Source organism: Pyxicephalus adspersus, chromosome 4 (genome assembly GCF_032062135.1).
Source record: "Pyxicephalus adspersus chromosome 4, UCB_Pads_2.0, whole genome shotgun sequence".
NCBI classification, from domain to species: Eukaryota; Metazoa; Chordata; class Amphibia; order Anura; family Pyxicephalidae; genus Pyxicephalus; species Pyxicephalus adspersus.
In genome coordinates, this window is record NC_092861.1 from 91,067,688 (window position 1) to 91,087,684 (window position 19,997).

General features: G+C 38.1%; 1 protein-coding gene across 7 annotated transcripts in view; it reads right to left on the reverse strand.

Annotated features, from left to right (window-relative positions):
* Nucleotides 1–18,876, reverse strand: part of REPS1 (RALBP1 associated Eps domain containing 1) — a 36,116-nt gene extending 17,240 nt beyond the window's left edge. For 4 of the 7 annotated variants that reach the window (XM_072408987.1, XM_072408982.1, XM_072408986.1 and 1 more), the window contains exons 1-5: nucleotides 17,958–18,874; nucleotides 8,826–8,949; nucleotides 7,756–7,952; nucleotides 6,843–6,996; nucleotides 5,916–6,040 (exon numbers count right to left, since the gene is read on the reverse strand). In XM_072408987.1, coding sequence (XP_072265088.1) covers nucleotides 5,916–6,040; nucleotides 6,843–6,996; nucleotides 7,756–7,952; nucleotides 8,826–8,949; nucleotides 17,958–18,110 — 753 coding nt within the window. In that variant the 5' untranslated portion in view covers nucleotides 18,111–18,874. Of the gene's footprint in view, nucleotides 1–5,915; nucleotides 6,041–6,842; nucleotides 6,997–7,755; nucleotides 7,953–8,825; nucleotides 8,950–17,957 lie in introns of all 7 variants that reach the window. The other 3 variants (XM_072408983.1, XM_072408984.1, XM_072408985.1) reach the window with 3 other exon arrangements.
* Between the last annotated feature and the right edge of the window lie 1,121 nt (nucleotides 18,877–19,997).

Here is a 19,997-nt window from a genome sequence, read left to right on the forward strand (position 1 = left end):
GTCACAAGTTACATGACTGATACTGAAGCTTTTGCCTGGCACAGCTATGTCATGGTTGTCAAGAACTTCTTGGGTAACCATAAAGCACAAAATTATAAAGAATTGGTACAAAACTTGCTCTTAAACTTTAGAAATTTGGGTGCTACTATGAGCATAAAGGTACACTATCTACATAGCCATTTGCAAAAATTTCCAGAAAACCTTGGCGATTTCAGTGAGGAACAAGGGGAGAGGTTCCATCAAGGTGATGGAAGAAAGGTATCAGGGCAGATGGGCTAGACACATGATGGCAGACTACTGCTGGAGCCTTAAACGTGATTGTCCTGATCATCAGCATAAAAGGAAATCATACAAACTGAGTTTTTCAATGACGTCTTTTTGATTAGCTCTGTAAATAATGGACAGACCTTTATCTACATCTAATATATGCAATGATTTTGACAGTGGTAATGACATTAGCAATGATCCACAAATCATCCTTGTGCACCCATATAGATTGCTCTAATTGGTATATTATGAACAATGGAGATGTTTCTATTTGCAATGAATCTATAGTATATATGCTCTTTTGACACATTTTTTATACATAAATGCGTTATTCATCCAACAGACAGTTCCCACCAATTATCCAATTTCCAAAGCCTTTTCTCCACCTCCGGTGCTGCCCCCCGCAACGATCAGGGGATTTTAGGTTTGAATACACCATTATCCCAGCAATCAGAAAAGCGCTGGGATAATACCCTCCCCTGTTCCATAAGCCCACATCTTATGTGTGGACTATCAGGAAGCTAATACAGCTGTCTGTATTGCCGCGGGTTATGGGCATCACAGTGAGAGCGGAAGTACTCGATTGCATCCTTACTTCCGTCACACGTGACGTACACGCCATTGACACACGAGGACGCCATTCCATCCATGGGCATAAAAGAGCAGTTGCTGCTGCTGTGACCCGAGCTATTTTCTGGCTGCACATGCGTTTTGCATGTCCCTTTTCATCCTTCACAGCTGCAATTTTTAAAGTAAGCCTTATCTCCTTTAAAGCCTTCGATCAATATCTCTGGAAATAATGCCAATACAACTTATTTCTGACATAATTCATAAATAAATAGAGCATCAGCAGTTTTACATTACTACGGTATATACCATGTTTATGATGCATAAATCCGGAGAGTTGATAACTATCTCTCTCCCCTATTATCTTCCTGTTAATATTGTTGTTCCTTAACAAACCCTTATTGTAAACCCTTATTGAACTCGTGTTTACCTATTACTAACTATGACAACACCCATAGGTATCATACCTGCTAGTGAATATTACTGGGACCACCTCTTGATGCAACTCACTTGGACCACTTGGTCTGGCATCCAGGTGCTGTAGCAACACTGTGTAACACCCAACCCCCCGCGCAACAGCAGAAAACGCCATCTTTGTGTATATATGTGTCATCTTCACAATTGAGTAAGTTGATCCTCTTTTTTCATAATAACCAAAACATACATTATAGAGTTGAAAACAGTTTATTATTGGATACATTGGATATCGTGTGTGATTAGGAAAACCTTTTTGTTAACTAGCAAATAGCAAAAGATTATTAGATCCCCCCTTATTTTTATAACAAACATCATTTGTGCAAACATAAAATGATATCATTTTATGTTTGCATGTAAATTACTATATATTGAGGATATATATATTACACTGCATATTATTAGTTAATGATGCACATACATTGCTGATAACTCATACATTGTGCAGGAACACCCAAATGTTTACTGTCAATTAATTATATAGTTTTGGCCTGACCTTTCATTATTATGTTATTGTTACATATAACTATATATGATTTTCATGATCATTTCTGTTTATACTTTATTGTACAGACGCTCTGACTCTCCTTGCACATCCCCTGATGAAGCTTTCTGGCGAAATGTGTCAGGTAGAGATTTTTGAGCTTTGTGTACTTCTGTTGCAACACTTAGTCAGACGATTTTCTATTTAGGCAAGCATATCCCTACCAAGATTAACAAGAGGGATGCCTTTATAGTCCAATTGTGATTTTACCATGTTTGCTTTTCTTAAACTGATTTAATGAAATGTGTGTCACCCACTCTGTACTTATTTGAAAAATACACTTTTAAAAACCCTGTTTCTTTTCTACTTTTTTCATAGTTCAAAAATTTAATTTTGTATACGTAGGCATATCTAGTTTAATTTTGTTTAATTTTTATGTTTCATTAGTTTTCTAGGAGATTATTATTGAGGTCATTATTTTAAAAACTAAAGCCAATCTAGCAAAACCAATACCATATTTGGAATCTGTGCATCAAACATAACCCAAAATAACTATAATCAGTTTGGCAAGAAAATGTTTGTTGAGCAGTGTAATCGCACAGCCATGGAATAAAAAGAAAACAACTTGTCAGGTAAAATATTATGTATTCTCAATATACTTCATTAGAAGTTTCTGTTACATGTTCCAGGAGACATGGTAATCATTTCATAATAAAAATGCCTTTTACAGATTTTATATAAAATACAGATCGGATATAAAATATATCAGACAAGAGTTTTATCAAACCGTAGCACTGTGCATTACTGCATTTAGCAACTTCTAAAAAAAAAAAAAAAAAAAAAAAAATGAAAATTGAACAAATGGGTTCATTCATTCACTTGTTTTTCATATGTTTGCTTGTTGCAGAGTGAATTTTTAGACCATGAAGCATCCAAGAATAGTTAACCGCTTACAAATGCCTCAAATGCTACTCTGAACACAGCCTAAGCGTTAAATGAATAAAGCGAGCAGAATGGATTAATGATTTAATATATACATATTATGAAATGACCATGGCAAAGCACAGTACCTTCAGTTTTAAACTGACGATATATAAATCATCCTTATGCAAAAACCATCTTTGCTTAGGAGGGATCGGAGCAGTATGGATCACTCAACACTTCCTTTTAAGACAGTGGAATGCAAGTTTTTGCACTCCACTTTTAAGCTGTCAGTCAGTCAGTCACCACTATAATGCTCCATCAATAAAGTGAAAGGAGACTTTCAAGAAGTGGCAAAAGCTGTGACACACTACGTCAAGCTATAAACAGACAAACAACTCTGCAAAAAAAAAAAAAAATCTATAGCTTATTAATTGAAGCTAAATATAACCAATTAATCTGCTGATGCTGGGAGGAGGAGGCCAAGATAAAAACTTTGTAATACACCAAAGTAGACAACAAAGTTTGTCTTAGGCTGGGTCTACATGAATGCTAAAAAAACGTTTATAAACACCTATGACGCGTTTTACCGCGATTTTACATAAGCGTTTATAAGTTTTACTTTTACATAAAACCCCTTACTCATTCCCTGAAAGGGTTAAAATATGTGTAAAAAAATTGGACGAGGCTTTAATGTTAAATTATTTTAATAAATGTGTGTGTGTTTGCTATGCTGACAGCTCCGCTCCCGATTACTCCGGCAGCCCTAGAGTAGCTGTAGTATGTTACAGATACAGAACACATGGCACAGCTACTCTAGGGCTGCGGGAACAATCGGGAGCGGAGTTGTCAGCAAAGCTCCGCTGACTGCTCTGCTCCCTGATTGGCTGAGGAAAGGGAAATCCTGATGATGCTTGAGCTGTCATCAGGGTTTCCTATTTCTCAGCCAATCACAGAGCACTAGAGATGAATGGAGAGCCTTGTCCTCATTTAACCCCTAGTGCCCTGCGATCCCTCACTGTCAGTAGGAGTCCCATGGCTGTGCTCATGTCATGATTGCAACCCTGGGAATCATCCTGTCATTGGGATAACCTGAAAAAAAAAAAGAAGTTTAGTTACACAAACACACACACACACACACATTTGATAAAACATTAAAGTCTCGTCCTATTTTTTTACATATATTTTAACCCTTTCAGGGAATGAGTAAGGGTTTTTATGTACCCCTGTACTCATTCCCCAGGGTGGTGTGGTGGAGATCTGGGAGTCTCCTTATTAAAGGGGGCTTCAAGATTCCAAAGACCTGCTAAAAATGTCCCCCATTGTTGTCAAAGGAAGCTTTCATAAAAAGCTTAAAAACGCCTCCATTGAGTTCAATGGAAGCGTTTTCATGAGTTTTTCTGCGTTTATCCAGAGGTTTAAATTTTTTTAAACGTTGCAAGCAAGCTCAAGATAACGCTCAAGAACGTGCTGGTGTAGATTAGCCCATTGGAATGCATTGGGACTTCAAACATGGGCTTTAAAAGCCTCAGGTTAAACGCTGGGGAAACAGTCTGTGTAGACTAAGCCTTAAAACTGTTATTTTGATCATTTCTTCCTTTCAGGTAAGACTGATTTTTTACCAACCACTCACACCTGTGTCTCTTCTTTAACCACCTGACCGTTAAACCCGATCTTGGTTCGGGTTTAAAGATTTTGCAAAAATCGTTAAACCCGAACTTTGTCGGGTGGTTAAATCCCATCACTTACCTGGTCCCCGCTGTGATGATCCGTTCTGTTCCAGCGTCGATCTCTAAAAAAAAAAAAAAAAAAAAAAAAAATACTCACCTTCTCCCCACAGCTCCTCCGGACACGTCTTCTGTCTTCAGTCTTCATCCGGCGAGTACAGTGACGATCTCCGGGGTTTCCCAGTGATGTCGCTGCATGCGTCGGTGCGGGCGGGCAATTCAAATCGCTTTGCATTGAACTCAATACAAAAAAGCTGTATTGAGTCCAATACAAAGAAATCCTTATATAATATATATATGTAATTGTATTATATATATATTAAATAAGCTACTGTACAAAACATTACATTATACACTATTTTTTTTTATGTTTTATAAAAAAAATTTTATTATTAAATTTATAAAATTTTGGACATATTTCGGTGAGTTATGCGGTAATTCGGTGAATTATAATTATTGAGTAATTCGGTGAATTATAGCCTACAATCTAAAATAAATTTCCATGCAAAAAAATTAACAGTTTTTGCATGGAAGTTTGGAAAGATTTAGAATACCCGGCGTTCGCATATGCGTCCCTCTGCGATTCCTGATGATGTCCGTGCATTCGCCCGGCGATGGGGGTCATAGCGGGAAATTCAAATATTTTGTATTGGATTCAATACAAAGTCCTGTATCCAATCCAATACAAATAATACAAAATATATTTATGTGGTTTTGTCTATAGGTATGTGACGTTGGACTCTGTTATAAAATTTACCACACTAGGGAGGTGTTTTAGAAAAATATATTACTATACAGTATACAGAATTATTGCATTTTCAGTATTTTTCATTTATTTATGTATTCTTGTTTAAGCTGATTTTTGTGTCTTATTTAATTTTATTAAAAGTAATTTTTTTTTTTTTTTACGTGATTGTGTGTTTCAAACATCTTTTATATTCATATCTACTAAAACCCAGTTCGGACATATTTCTGTAAGTTACAGGTCTACAATTTAAAAAAAATTTCATGAAAAACAGTGTAACGCTTTTGGTACAGAAATCTAGACATCAGTGTAACGCCCAGGAGGTTAATATCCCATTCATCATACCAACAATCCACAAAATATTCCATTCCCATGTGATGTGGTATCTTCCCTTCTTCCAGCAATCTACAAATCTTGACATTTTACAAAAATATGGAACAGAGCATGTAATTAGGCATAATTAAATTTAAGTATACACTATAAAAAATAACACAATGTGTTCACTGAAAACACACTATACTTTCCCTTAAAACATGGGGAAAACAAAAATTGGTTAAAAGATAAACCAAAAATAACTGCATATTTTCATTTCAAAATGTGCAAACAAGCTGTAAAATAAGCAGTATGAAAAAACAAAAATCAGAATAAAAGCCATTCCAATGAAGCAAATCAATAGAAATGAAAAAACGCAACTAAATAAATGGATATGCAACTAAATAAAATGCCACACCTGGACAGATGCGGGATGCATGGATAAAAGAGTACTGCTTGGTGGAGTATCTGCAAAACTGACCCAATTTTCCTGATGTGGAAGTGGTGAATGTGCTGGCCATGCTCCTTCTCCAGTTGAACCAACTGCAACAGATCACACATTAGAAAAAAATTCAGAATAGGTCATCCATTTGATAAAATTCCACTGTAGAGTAATATTTTAGTATAATTATCCATTATAATTGCACATTATCACTTAAAAACTCCACCACCTTGCAGTCTTCCGAGAATTACTAAGAATATACTTTTATTAATCTAAAAGACAGAAGGAGCAAAAACTCAAAAGTGCTCTATATAGTGCTTTACAAAAAGACACAATTGTCCCTCAACATACATTGCAGACCCTTACTAAAAATGAGTTTACTGGAAATGCAAAAAAGTTGGCACTAAAAGGGAATATTTATACCAGAGAACAGATATTGCCATCTTCTCTCTGTTACATTGTGCTTTTCTGCACACACTACAGCATGCCGCATTTATAAAGGTCAGGCCATGGTATGCATCTAAACAAAGCTCCACAGAAAGAAACAAGCAGAGAGATCTTCAAGATTGAAGGAGAGCAGGTCAAGTGCCACATTCACATTGTATTGAAAATGTATTCTCTCTTGCTTGCTTCCACACACTTATTGAGCTTCTGGCTGTGGACAATAAATGTAGTCCAATAGGCAGATTAAATCTTTGCAAAATCTGTGGGTTTACTGACTAAACTATGACATATATTGAAATAGCAACTCATTCAGAAATGTGATTGATAAAAGTATTACCTTCTTTTACAGGACTTTGTTCATTACTGAATTAAATTTGTGGTATGGTATAACATATGGTAAACATTGGCTAAGGCTAACTGTAATAAATTAGTAAATAAAAAAAAAAAAAAAAATCACACCTGCTTGTGCTTCATTATAAGAGGGCCAAAATGGACCAGCTACTGTCACAGGTCGCTCACTGTTTCCTCCACTGGCATGTCGGATGTGCTTTCTCCACGAATTTGGAGACGAAGGTGGTGACTGCTGAGGAGATACTACAGGTGATGTTGATTCCTTGTAGGAAAACAAAAACAAGTTAAAACTATGTCCCTGCAAACTAATTAGAAAAACAAACATGCCATTCCTAACAGAAATTTACATTTCTTGGTACCCTAAAGCCTAATTTACATGGGAATCCTATGCAGTGATTGTACAAGTTAAATTTTTGTACAAACATTTACTTGCATCAGGCATTGAGTATTTAGATTTCATTAAATTCTAACCTATTATTTCATTTTCCCCATTTATTTTACTGCCATCAGAAGGGGGTGTGAAAAGACCCCTATGTACCCTGTTTCCCCGATGATAAGACACTGTCTTATTTTTTTTTGAAGGCCAAAATATGCTCTAGGGCTTATTTTCAGGGGGATGCCTTATTTACCCATGAAGAAGACTACAGTACACAGTTATTGTTCACTTATCATCGGGGAAACACGGTAATAAAACAAGGTAACAAGTTTTCTTTAAGGAAACATAAGGAATAATTAAACCCCTAATGTCATCATAGTACTCTGTTAAAGTTAATTGAGCAAAAAAATTTACCCTGTCCACCTTTGGGTCAGGTGTGTGTAGAGACAGAATAATTTTTTAGCATGTTTTGCATGAATCTTGATCCCACCAGCAAAAACAGCTTTTTTTTGGATGCTATCATTATTTTGTCACCATAAGTAAAATTACTCGATATAAAGGAAGCAGTTCCAGGTCAACATTTTACATTTTTATTATTTCCCCCAAATCACTTAAAGTCGCATACACCAATGGACTTTCCATTACCTGTTGCTCTGCTGGTCCACGTGCCTGAATCACATCATGACTAACGGAGCCTTTTTTCACTTGCGTTCTCCCAGGGGGAGGTGGAATGACCCCTGAGTAAGAAGAGGAATTGTCTCCATCTGAGCTGTGGGCAACTGGATGTCTTGAATCTTGTTCATTTTTAGACACCAGAAATCTTGGCAGGGGTAGATCTTTTACTAAAGAAGAATAGGTAATAAAAATACATAATCTGACACATTTCAAAACAGTGTAAAGTCTAACAATTACGTACAAACACAAAAAGGTAAAAAAACAACCTTATTAGCACAAGAATGTGGAAATACTTCCCTAAACTGATTTCTGCTTGGCTCAAATTGTTAAAAGCAAACACTTAATTATTTGTTCTTTCAAATTTAAATACTACCAACAATGTTCTTCACCAAATTCTAGCAGTTCTTAGTAAATCAGTAAAAGCAAACCGTATACAACAGGAATAGGAAAATATTTATATGAATATCAAAAGGTACTGATTGACCCTGTTCCTAAAAGCTGCTATACATTTGATTTACAACAAGAAGGTGATATATCTCCAAGAATAATTGAAAATATGATTACATTTATAAGATGACATGCCTTGAGGAAGAAAAACTTTTGTACAGTGCCACCAGTGTAACACCAATAATCTGGTCAAAGGAAGTATTCTTTTCACAAAATGTGGTATTGTCCAATGTTGTCATCCCACAGAATCATCAGAAAAAATCATTAATCATTAAAACTCATTAACAGAAACATGATACTTTCTAAACAATAATACAAACATATTAATCACAAAATGTTGGTATTTTGCATGGTATGAATGTCCAGCAAAATCAAAAATGTTTAATATTTCCCAAATTTTTCAATGAAAGGTTTAGTTCTAGGAGTTGCATTTAGGCTTCTAACTGCACTGTGTAAAAAGCATTAACTTCATTACTTCTAGTCTGGGGTACATAGATTTTATAACAGAGATATTAAGATTTCAATAACTATTCCAATAAAAAAAAACTATCCTTTAACAGGTAACATGTCCAAGCATCCATTGCTCTACTTACCAGTGTTTAAACTTTCAACTCGTAGAGGTAAACCAGACTGTGCTACCGCCACAAGTTTCAAAGCAATGTAAAACTGACTTCTTCCAAAATATCCAAGCCTTGTAGCTCCACAGAGTTCCATTATCTGAAAAATATGTGAAAATTTTTCTCATTAGCAGATCTTGGCCAAGTTTACAAGATTTTCTTGAAATCTTTAATAAAGCTCAGAGGTTACACTGCCATCACGCCTTGCCTTTGAAGAAGCAGTAATCTTACAGCGTACCTAAAGTCCGGATTTTCACTTTAAATAAAAGGATAGACAACCCTTTTATGTAAGGTAAAAATTCTGTTTGTGTTTTTTTTTTTTTTTTTTTTTTTAAGTGCAACACAATTTTAAAAAAAGGGTGCAGCACCGCCCCCTTAATTCTCGATCACCTAGACCGGGATACCTACATCACGCATCCCAGAAGGAGATTTCACCAAAAGGGAAAGAAAGTTTTTTTGCCATCTACATCACCCAATCTTGTGCCTGCATCGGGTGACGTAGACCAGAACCCTACTAGATTGTAAGCTCACTGTCTGTATTAGTCTGTCATTTGCAATCCCTATTTATTGTACAGCGCTGCGTAATATGTTGGCGCTATATAAATCCTGTTTATTAATAATAATAAATAATAATAATAATAACATTGAAGAACAGAGAGAGGATGGTGGCGCCCAGCGCGATGGCCTGAAGACAGATACCGGGACAACGTGGGATCTGATGGAAGAAACCTCTGGACGGATCGACTGCTCTGTGGGATTGAAGGTAAGTGTATTTTTTTGTTTTGGGTCGTTTTTGGGTTTACTTACTCTTTAAGAAGTGTATACAAAAGCAGTCTTGCTTATACTACACAATTACTTATTAAAGGAAAGGCTGCTTAAATATCAGACCCCCCAGCAACACATACATAGTTACACAGTGGGTTAGGTTGAAAAAAGACATAAGTCCATCAAGTTCAACCAACATATCCCAGATATAAACATATCCCAGACATAAAACCCTATAAGACATAGTTGGTCCAGACCTACATACATAGCTTTTCTTTTTGGTTAGCCAGAAGCAAAATTATTAAAAAAAATCATTAATTTTATTAATATTAATAAACAGGATTTATATAGCGCCAACATAATACACAGCGCTGCACCTAGCAGATGGAGGTTTAGAGGTGCAAAGAAAAAGGAAAGAGGGTGCTGCTGGGAAGAGGAGGCAATTAACCTAACCCACTGCCCATAGGACCGGTTCTCTTTTCTCTGTACACCTCCTCTCTGGGTAGTCTCATATCCTCCTTTGGCTTACAGTACCATCTGTATGCTGATGACACTCAAATTTATCTGTCCACCCCTGACCTGTCTCCCTCAGTCCTGGATAAGGTCTCATGCTGCCTGTCAGCCATCTCATCATGGATGTCTGACCGATTCCTGAAACTCAACCTGGATAAAACAGAACTCATCATCATCCCCCCCTCAAATTCCAAATCCCCCCCTGACATATATCTAACTGTTAACAACACTGTTATTCGGCCCTCCCCTCAGGCACGTTGTCTTGGTGTCACCTTTGACTCGGCCCTCCCTTTCACCCCCCATATTCAGAACATTTGCAGGTCCTGTCACTTTCACCTACGCAACATCTCCAAAATCCACCCCTACCTGTCCCCTGAGACCACCAAACTCCTTGTACTTGCTCTAATCATCTCCGGTCTGGACTACTGTAACATCCTTCTCGCTGGTATTCCACTAACCCGACTCTCTCCTCTACAATCTTTTATGAATGCTGCAGCCAGACTCATCCATCCTTCCCTCCGCTCCTCTTCCGCTACATCTCTTTGTAGTTCTCTCCATTGGCTTCCTTTTCACCTTAGAATCAAATTTAAGCTCCTGTGCTTTGCCTTAAAATCCCTACACAGTTATTGTCCCACTTACATTTCTGACATGGTTAAAAAAATACTCCCCCAGCCGCTCCCTGCGCTCCTCCAATGACCTACTAATAACTTCCTCACTCATTTAAGCTCATTTAAAAGAGCGTTCAAAACCCATTTTTTCAAACTTGCCTACCCGTCTTCTTCTGTCAATTGAAACCACCACTACTTCCCACCACTACATATCTCCCATCCTATTGTGTGTGAAATTCCCCCACCTACTAGATTGTAAGCTCTTCGGGGCAGGGTCCTCTCCTCCTGTATCATTGTCTGTATTAGTCTGTCATTTGCAATCCCTATTTGATGTACAGCGCTGCGTAATATGTTGGAGCTATATAAATCCTGTTTAATAATAATAAATAATAATTTATTTGGAAAGTGTAAGGATCCCAGAGATGCCATGGAACCAGTCAGTGGTTTTAATGTTTTTGATTGATTAAAATATTTAGTTCTATCCATCTGGAAAATAGTGTCTGGTCCAAGTAATGCATAAAGTACTGAAGAGGTTAAAAACTGCACTCATACGAGGAGAAAGAAGACCAGTAAATAGGCCAGAATTAAACACACAGTGTAGAGCTCATTCTCCTGCCACACAGTAGGGAGGGGAAAAAAATAATAATGAAGACATACCCTCCTTTTCCCCTTACAATTAGCTACAATTAAAAGAACAGTTTGTCCTCAAACAACAGTTGCTGGAATTGAATGTGTAAATAACTGTGGTCCCTGTAACCCCCCCCCCATACTTCACTGTTCTTGTGAAAATAAACAGGACTTATATGCTGGTGGCCAACAGGCGCTGGTCTTCACATGCACTCACTGGCCGCTACTCAGCAACTCAATATGAGGAGGCAGCAGGGTGTCGGCCATGACACATGCACTGGATAATTATGCTTGTGTAATGTTCAACCCAGATTTTTTTTTTTAAGCTGGGTGGGAAGGAATTCTAGGTGGGCGGCAGCCCAGTATTGTGACCCAACTCTTCATAGTTACATAGTAAGTTCAACCACTAGGGAAATAAACATATCCCAGATATAAAAACCTATGGACATAGATGATCCAGAGGAAGGCAAAAAAAAACCGATACAATTTGCTCCAACAAGGGGAAAAAAAATTCCTTTCTGATTCCATGAGACAATCGGATGTTCCCTGGATCAACAGTCTCGGTTATCTATACTTTGAAGCCTTAATACCCAGTTATAGGGTATTAAGGAAAAGGGCTCCAATTTCAGCAACTTGAGGACTCTAATCAGTGTCATCCTTTGAGAATAAACAGGAAGGTTTGTTCTCTTACATTGATATACATAGAAATATACTGTCTGATTTACAACCAATAATTAATGCTGTTAGTCATGATAGCTACCTTGCTATAAACAATGCTCCTTAAAGCAACTAGGCCAGTTTGCCCACAACGCCTTTGCTTTCAAGCCTCCACCCAAGAAATACTTGACTCAGGCAACTCATATAATGCTTGACTATTATTAATGTCAATTTGTTTTAGACATGAATATTTTCATTCTGTGTGATGTCAACATGCCAGTGTTACTCAGACATCAATGAAGAAAACACAATCAGAATGCTCATGCAATACTCGGCCTTTGTAATAAGCCATGGATGAGCTAAAAGGTTATGGTTATGTTCGGACTGGCAGCGAGGATGCGGCGCAATTATTACCTCACAGAGCTGCATCCTATATGAAGCATCTCAAACAATGAATGGGGGCAGAGGTCAACACATTTAGCCTTAGATTTGACTTGTAGATTTTCACAAAGTTACTGTAACACAATCTAAACACATTTTTGCACATGAAAAGGAAAAATATATCTTTACATAGAAGATACATGTGGAATAGATCTTCAAATACCAAATCACTTTCAAATTCACATCAAAAATATAAAACAATTCAATAAATAGGACAGAAATAAAAGCAGCTCTCGTGGCAACATGGTAATGTTTGCCTCCTCTTTGTGGTAGTCCTCCACTTTGAGCCAACGTCCTCTTTTCTGGGTTAAATGACTCCCATAAACCCTGGGCTCCTAACCAAATGGTATAAAATTGGCCTTTAAATGCAGGGTATGGATATTATTTGTAAACCCAAAGCAGACAAAGATTTTACTAGATTGATGTATGGATTTGGCATCCAACACATTCTGTTTGGTGTTGATTGAACCCAACATTAGAACTGTTCAAGCTTATACGCATATACGCTGGGGGCAGCAGGCATACAATCACTTACTGCTGCCGCTGTGTACATTTACCGACTCAGAAATGTAGTTTACCTTGGCAACCAAGGGGTTGGTCAGTTAATACGTTTAGTGTTCTGATGTTCTAATGTTCTCACACCAAGCAGAGGCTTGTTCAAGCATCACTATAAGTGGCCAAAGCATCAAACTAAAATAAAAGAAATAGGTTGTGTTTGTGGCTTCTTTTTAAACGCCACAATATAGAATCTTTTTAAAATACAATTCAAAACTGTTAATACTGTCTGAACGTGCTTGCACACACCCCAACAAAGACCAAATAGCAAATTCCAAAAGGAAAATACTACTGAAAGCATGAGTATGGGGAGGCAGGTATAAAATAATTACTGAAAAGATTATATTTTCACGCAAATAACATGAATGCACAAGAAGCATGACTAATCCTTTGATAAAGGTGGAAAACTATAACATGAACCCTTACACACACACAAAAAAAAAAAAAAAACGTTACATTTGCCTGAAACCACACATTTTTCCCTATCAATATGCTAATACCTTAATTTATAATACCATACATAGCTTCCTATAAAACATATCCCCCATTCACAGCACTACTCTCAGATCCCTTAGTCTAGGCGGATGGATCCACGGACGATGAACAACCTGGGCTGTACACACGCCAGATTCTCGCCCGATATCTGGCCGATGCCGATTATTGGGCGAGAAAAATTTGATGTGTGTATGCAGCTTAAGGTTCTCCGATTTACAACACCTAGACCTTGACAAAGGCACAGACAACTTATCTGATAACATAAGTATAGCATAGGAAAAGGTTAGGACCTCAGTCTGGGTCCTTACATTCTCCCACTTTCCCTAAAGTAGTAAATGACTGGAAACCTATATGGTTTTCACCAGAACTGGTGGTGAGCGTAAACTTGTTCCACTGACAACCCTTAAAAACAAAGTTCTCAAAAGTTAAACCTCTTCAATTCAGCAAAAATTAAAAAAAAAAATACATAAATAGGGTTTGCCTTAGATGCTCTTTAAGCTAACTTGTCACCAAAAGCCATGCCTGAAGACATGAGGTTTAGTTAATAAAGGGAAGTGCTATGTTTTCCAAACATAGTTAGAGGAAGGGTTGAAGTAATTTTGGCAACTGCTGACTGATATTTCTCCTTATTTAATATGAACACACACAGATTATTTTAGGAGAATGTAGAAGAGAAAAAAGCTTGTATTGGTTGAATTCAGTTAGATTCCAATTCTTCTTCACTCTTACCAAATGAATAAAACATTTTGCCTGGAGATGGGCTTTAATCATGACTAAGATTTATCATGAATTATGAACCAATTTCTTTCTTCTTTAGGATAGTGATACCCCGTAGCATGTGTTTCAGCTTCACCAATAGTCTATTAAGGGTTCATTTACAATTATTAGCACAAGTAGGGACAAGGAACTGTCTGATCATTGTTGATGTCCTTTTTATATGCTCCATTTTACAGAAGCAATTTGTTTGGGATTTCCTATCAAGATTTCTACAAAATAAAAGACTAAACTTGCCTAGCAACGATTACTTTTCTATTTTGGTCCAATTTTCCCCAAGTTTTTTTAACAAAGGTAAATAAAGTGGGTGGTGCTTTGTTTTATATTTTGTGTGCTGATGTTTGTTACTGGATTAACATAAAACACAACCCTTTGCATTTAGATTTCAGCTATACAATAACACTTGAGTCATTCTAGTACAGTCATTGTACGGCTTAGTTGTGTATACAGGGGACACAAAAACAATGCAAAAATTGTCATGTAGGTCAGGACTGATTACATTTTGGCAAACACAGCTATACAACAAAGACATTTGTGCTTTATTAAATAAACCTAAAAAACACTAACCTAGTTTGGTAGCCCAAATTCCAGATATAAGGCCATTACCATACAGCAATTTAATGCAAATAGCCTGTGTATGTTATATTAAAATATAGAAGGTACAGAAAAACATCTGAAAACAAATCAAAACCATTCTAGAGATATAAAGACATAAATGAAAGCTCTACCTTTCTAAAATGTGTAGGACACAAATATCAAGCTGAAAAACATAAATCCAGTCAAAGGTCTTTTAGTTTTGCACAGGGTGGACTTTAGAATGTCTCTGTCCCCATGAAAAGGATTTTTTTAAAGAAATTATGTTAAGGGGGATCTCCACAATGGGGGCACAGATGGCAAAAGAAACCAGACAGATGTTTCTCTCCTACTCTGTGCAGGAGAAAAAAGAAAATCTTTCACTGGCATTAGGCTTTAAGCCGCACTCACATTTTACATGTGTTAAAGTCGCAATGCATAGTTTTAGGTGTTTTTTACCTACATGTACATCAATCCTTATGGCAGAAAGATGTAAATAAAGCACTGCAAGTATCAAGGGGGGAGAAAAAAAAAAGGCTGTCATTGCCAATCTTTCCTCCAGTAAATGGTGGTTTTCTGGCTGTCATGGTGACCAAATAGCTAGATTAGTTTCGGAGTCCTGAACATCAGCTCAGACTTTACTAATCTATCTACATAATAAACAAAAAAAAAGGAGTTTGCAGTAAATAGTCAGCAGATTCAAAAAAATAAATGCACAAATGTACAAACGTAAACATATATAGATCTAAAGAATGGGCCATTTGCTATATATCCCTTTTCTCCAAATCTGAATTTACACATATGAAATAACGCAATGGGCTCTGTTTAAAAAACAGGCAAAATCTGACTTTCCCTCATTAATTCCCAAGCGGGAATGAATTACTACCATTGAAACACATGGACCTGTAATGTCCTATTCTATGTTTTATAAATAGAACCCAATGAATGTCAAATGAATAGTATATATGTAAAAACACATGAATGAACCATAATGATACACATTAATACAAGGACTAGAACAGTACCAGGAAACATCTCAAGTGTCACATTAAACCATCCAGTAGCAGTCCTGGTAATTCTACCCTGTAATTACTATTAGAGGAACAATGACCCATTTTTATTTAGGGAACTCTATCCATTGGTCAGGGGTGATGGTGTATTGATGCTAAAGGGAATTCCTGGCAAACAACTGAATACACAGTTGAAATTAAGCACGATTACAGACTTACCTAACAAAGAAAGAATTCTCAAATTGTTTAGACAAACTGAACCCAAAACTGAGCAAGGTAATGACTAAAACCAGGCTGAAATATCAACAGTGTATAGAAGCAAAGTAATTGACAGAATATCCAACACAAATGTGCTTTTATGCTGGACTACATTTCATCTCTCAAATAAGTCATTCAATCATGTGTGACTATGACACCCAAAGTAAAAAGAATACAAATGCTAAACCCTGTTTGCCAGCATGTGTCCACATGAGGAGGCAGAACTTGTAGTCACAAGAAGCAGGTAGTGAACAACTGAAATATCTACAAATAATATGAGGAAATCATAAGGCTTGAGAGGTCCCCCTTCTCCAAACCTACCAGTAGGGACCACTACACATTCAATTGGAAAGGGCACAAAAGATTATACAAATAATTTACATGAATCATCATTGCTGTGAGAATTTGGTTTTTGCCAGCTTTGCCACTCTTGTGATTCACTGCAACACAAGAAAAAATATTGTTCTCCAATATGACGACTGAAGGATATCTGGCACAGGAAGCTTTACTGCTGACCTGGAAATAGGTTAGTCACCTGTCTGGCACTGCAGCAGAAGAATGAAAATCAAATGGATACCAAATAAAAGTATAAAACCTTCAACATGCAAAAACCTTAAACCTGTGCATTTCAACTGAGTGCAAGTACATCTGCTTGCCTGTAACTCCAATAATCTCTGCACCCCAGGTTCACAAATATTTACTGTGTCACATGTACATGTCTACACATCCTGCTCTGCCATGTATACTTTCTGAATGAATTGTTGGCCAACACAAATGTGTGTATCTTGACAATTGTAGAAATAAAGACAGTCAAGAGATGTGCTGGAGCTCTATCATATGGCACAAATGGCTTTAAAACCACTAGATAAGGAAACATCTGCCGAGTTACTTCCTCCACCTCCTAGATTGTTAGCTCTTCGGGCCAGGGTCCTCTCCTCCTCCTGTGTCATTGTCTGTATCTGTCTCATTTGCAATCCTTATTTATTGTACAGCACTGCCTAATATGTTGGCGCTATATATATCCAGTTTATTAATAATAATAATAATAAAATTAATATAGAGTTGGACATACAGTTAAGTAGCACAAGGCATTTCTATAGAATAAGTCAATAAGTACAAACTGGAGTTCTGCTTTAAGTTCTTGAACTTCACTGCTATTTTGTTCAATGTTGTGAAAAATTTGACTGCAGTTTTTTTCCTGTAGTCAAAAAATTTCTGTCAGAACATATGTGAAAGCTGATTTTTTTTTTTTTGTTAATCACAAAAGAAACTTTTGGAGAATTTTAAAGATATTTAAAGAAAGGGTCTTAGGGTTTTGCCAGACGTTTGACTATTTCAAATGTCAGCGGCCTGTCAAATGATCATATTAGGGAACATTTAGAAGTTTACGAAAATCTTACTCAAATGTTTCCAGATATACGTGTGGGAAATGATTCTCATATTTACTTAGACTATAGTCACATATTGCCCCGGAAGCCTGATGGGTTTATGAACATGAACTGTGTGTAGATATTTGTGTCAGTCCTGTCATATCCTGTAGATATGTTCATTCTAATATCTCAGTGTCAGTGGTCTGATGACGCCAGGCAGAGAGGGTGAATGTGATAAGAAATCTCACCAATGGGGATACACATTTTGTTTAGTGAATGAAGAATAAAACCTTTTTATTGCCCTCTTGTCCTGACAGGTGCCATCCCTCCTACTCCCCATCCACTTGTCACATCTTTTCTATGGGGCTAAAAGCAGCCATTGAAAGCACACAGAAATGCTGACCGTTCTCCACCCATGAAGAAACCTCTGTACGGACTCCTCGTTAGGAAATGATTGTTTACCTGCAAAGACACTTCACTAGGGAGCTGTGCTGCCCTGAAAAGCTCCAACACCCGCCCATTGGAAGCCACTTTCTTGGTGCTGTCAGTGTCACAGTAGGCAAACAGATCAGAGTAGTATTTTTGCTCGGCATCACTCAGGGACAGTCCTTCCATGCTTCACAGTAGACCTTATCTTTTACAAGAGTTCACAACACCCCTCAGACCACAAGTTCCCCCAATATAAATACCCAGGGGGCTGCACCAGTGTGTTGGATGGGGTAGGTGATCGCACATGTGCGTTACCAGATGGCATAAAACATCAGGGAAGGGGGGGGTCACTCCACTTTGTGTCCTGAGGTGATGAAGGAGGAGAGCTCAGGCTGATGCAGCCATAGGCCCACAGGCAGAGGAGAAGATGCTTATGGCAGTTCTATCCACATGGAATTCCAAGGAAGACTCCTCAGCTGACTGGGTGTGGGAGCAGCAGGTGGGGAGCTGAAGTTAAGAATAGCCAGAAACGCCCCTCTCTTCTCATACATTAACTTCCTTCACCACATGGGGGTCTGCTGCCAGCTTCCGCCCCTCTACATGTCCCGCTCTCCTCCGTGCGCGCTCCCGGAAACTTTTCCCAGGTGTGACGAGCCTGAGGCGGGAACGCGGGGAGGGCTTGCTGTGCTGCGCTGCCGGTGCCCCGGATGCTTCTGCTGCCAAAGGAGCTGCTCCAATGCTGGCTGCAGCCGCGGGACTCCAGCGGAGATGTCCGCTTCGGCCAGCCGCCTAGGCTTCTTCCAGTCGGCACACACAGGCTCCTGATGTCGCGCCCCCGGGGTGACGTCGTCACTAACACAAGTCCGAAAAAGACGTGAACTGGGGAGCCGGATGTAGAGACGGACACCCTTCACTCTCCGGGTTTAAAGCTCCAAGGGAGCGGTGCTGTCATAGTAGCGACCCCTTGCGGTGAGGAGGGCGTGATGATATGGCGAGAAGCGCAGCTCGTACTACAGACCTGACGGGAGCGCGCACGCAGGCTCCTGACGCAGCATAGTTTGGGAAACTTACAATGAGTTTGCTTTAGCGCCCCCGTGTGGTGCATATCAGATTTTCATATAGTGGCATTTAATACCATAGGGATATCTGATGGGCACAAATTACACACTTAATAGAAAAATCTAATACTTGATAAAATCTAAAAAAAAAAAAATCCCTGTAATAGCTCAGTCTAGGATCAGTCACTCACCATGGAGTCAAAATAGCAAGCCATCCATAGGTACTGGATCCTTTGCTAATCCATCAGTTCCAAGCATGAGATCACCACCCTCCCTTCATAGTAGTATACCTTGCTGTTGCTCTTTGATCCCACTCCAGGCTTAAAATAAAAATAAAAAAAAAATGCTTACTCTCAGATCCTCAATGCTCTCTCCAAGAACTTTGGCAGTAGATGACTTTTTGCCATCTATATGATTCACCCTACCGAAAAATGCCCCCCCACTTCTGAGCTGCAATAAAAGAAATATCAGGAGTATCAATACAATGGCATACTGTGGAGCCAGGCTTTATACAGGAACCTAGGAGGTAAATATAATATTTACCAGTATGATCTGCAGGGGTAAGGAAGATAATTGACCCACCAACCAATATGGCTGCCATACACTGATACCTACAGTATTTGAACCGCAGCACACAGGCATGCAACATGGCCAGAAGTCATTTGTACTTATAGCTCTTTAAATAAAAGCAGAGTTTCAGCCAATTAGCACTTGTGACCAAAATGTCACATGTACATGTCTACCCAATGTGCTCTGCTGTGTGCGCTCACCAGAATAATACAGAAGTGGATTTTGATCTGAACACCTGTAGAAAGACAGAAAAAAGCAATGTGCTGCACCTACAGGACAAAAATAACATGATCAAACCTCAGCAAAATGAACAAAACTTTCATCATAGAAAGTAGTCACTGGAACAGATGTCCTCATTAGAAGGATTTTCTCTCTCAGCTCTGTTGCTCTAATAACAAACTAAAAATGTTAGTTTTGCTTCTCACTTTCTCTCTTAGTCACAATA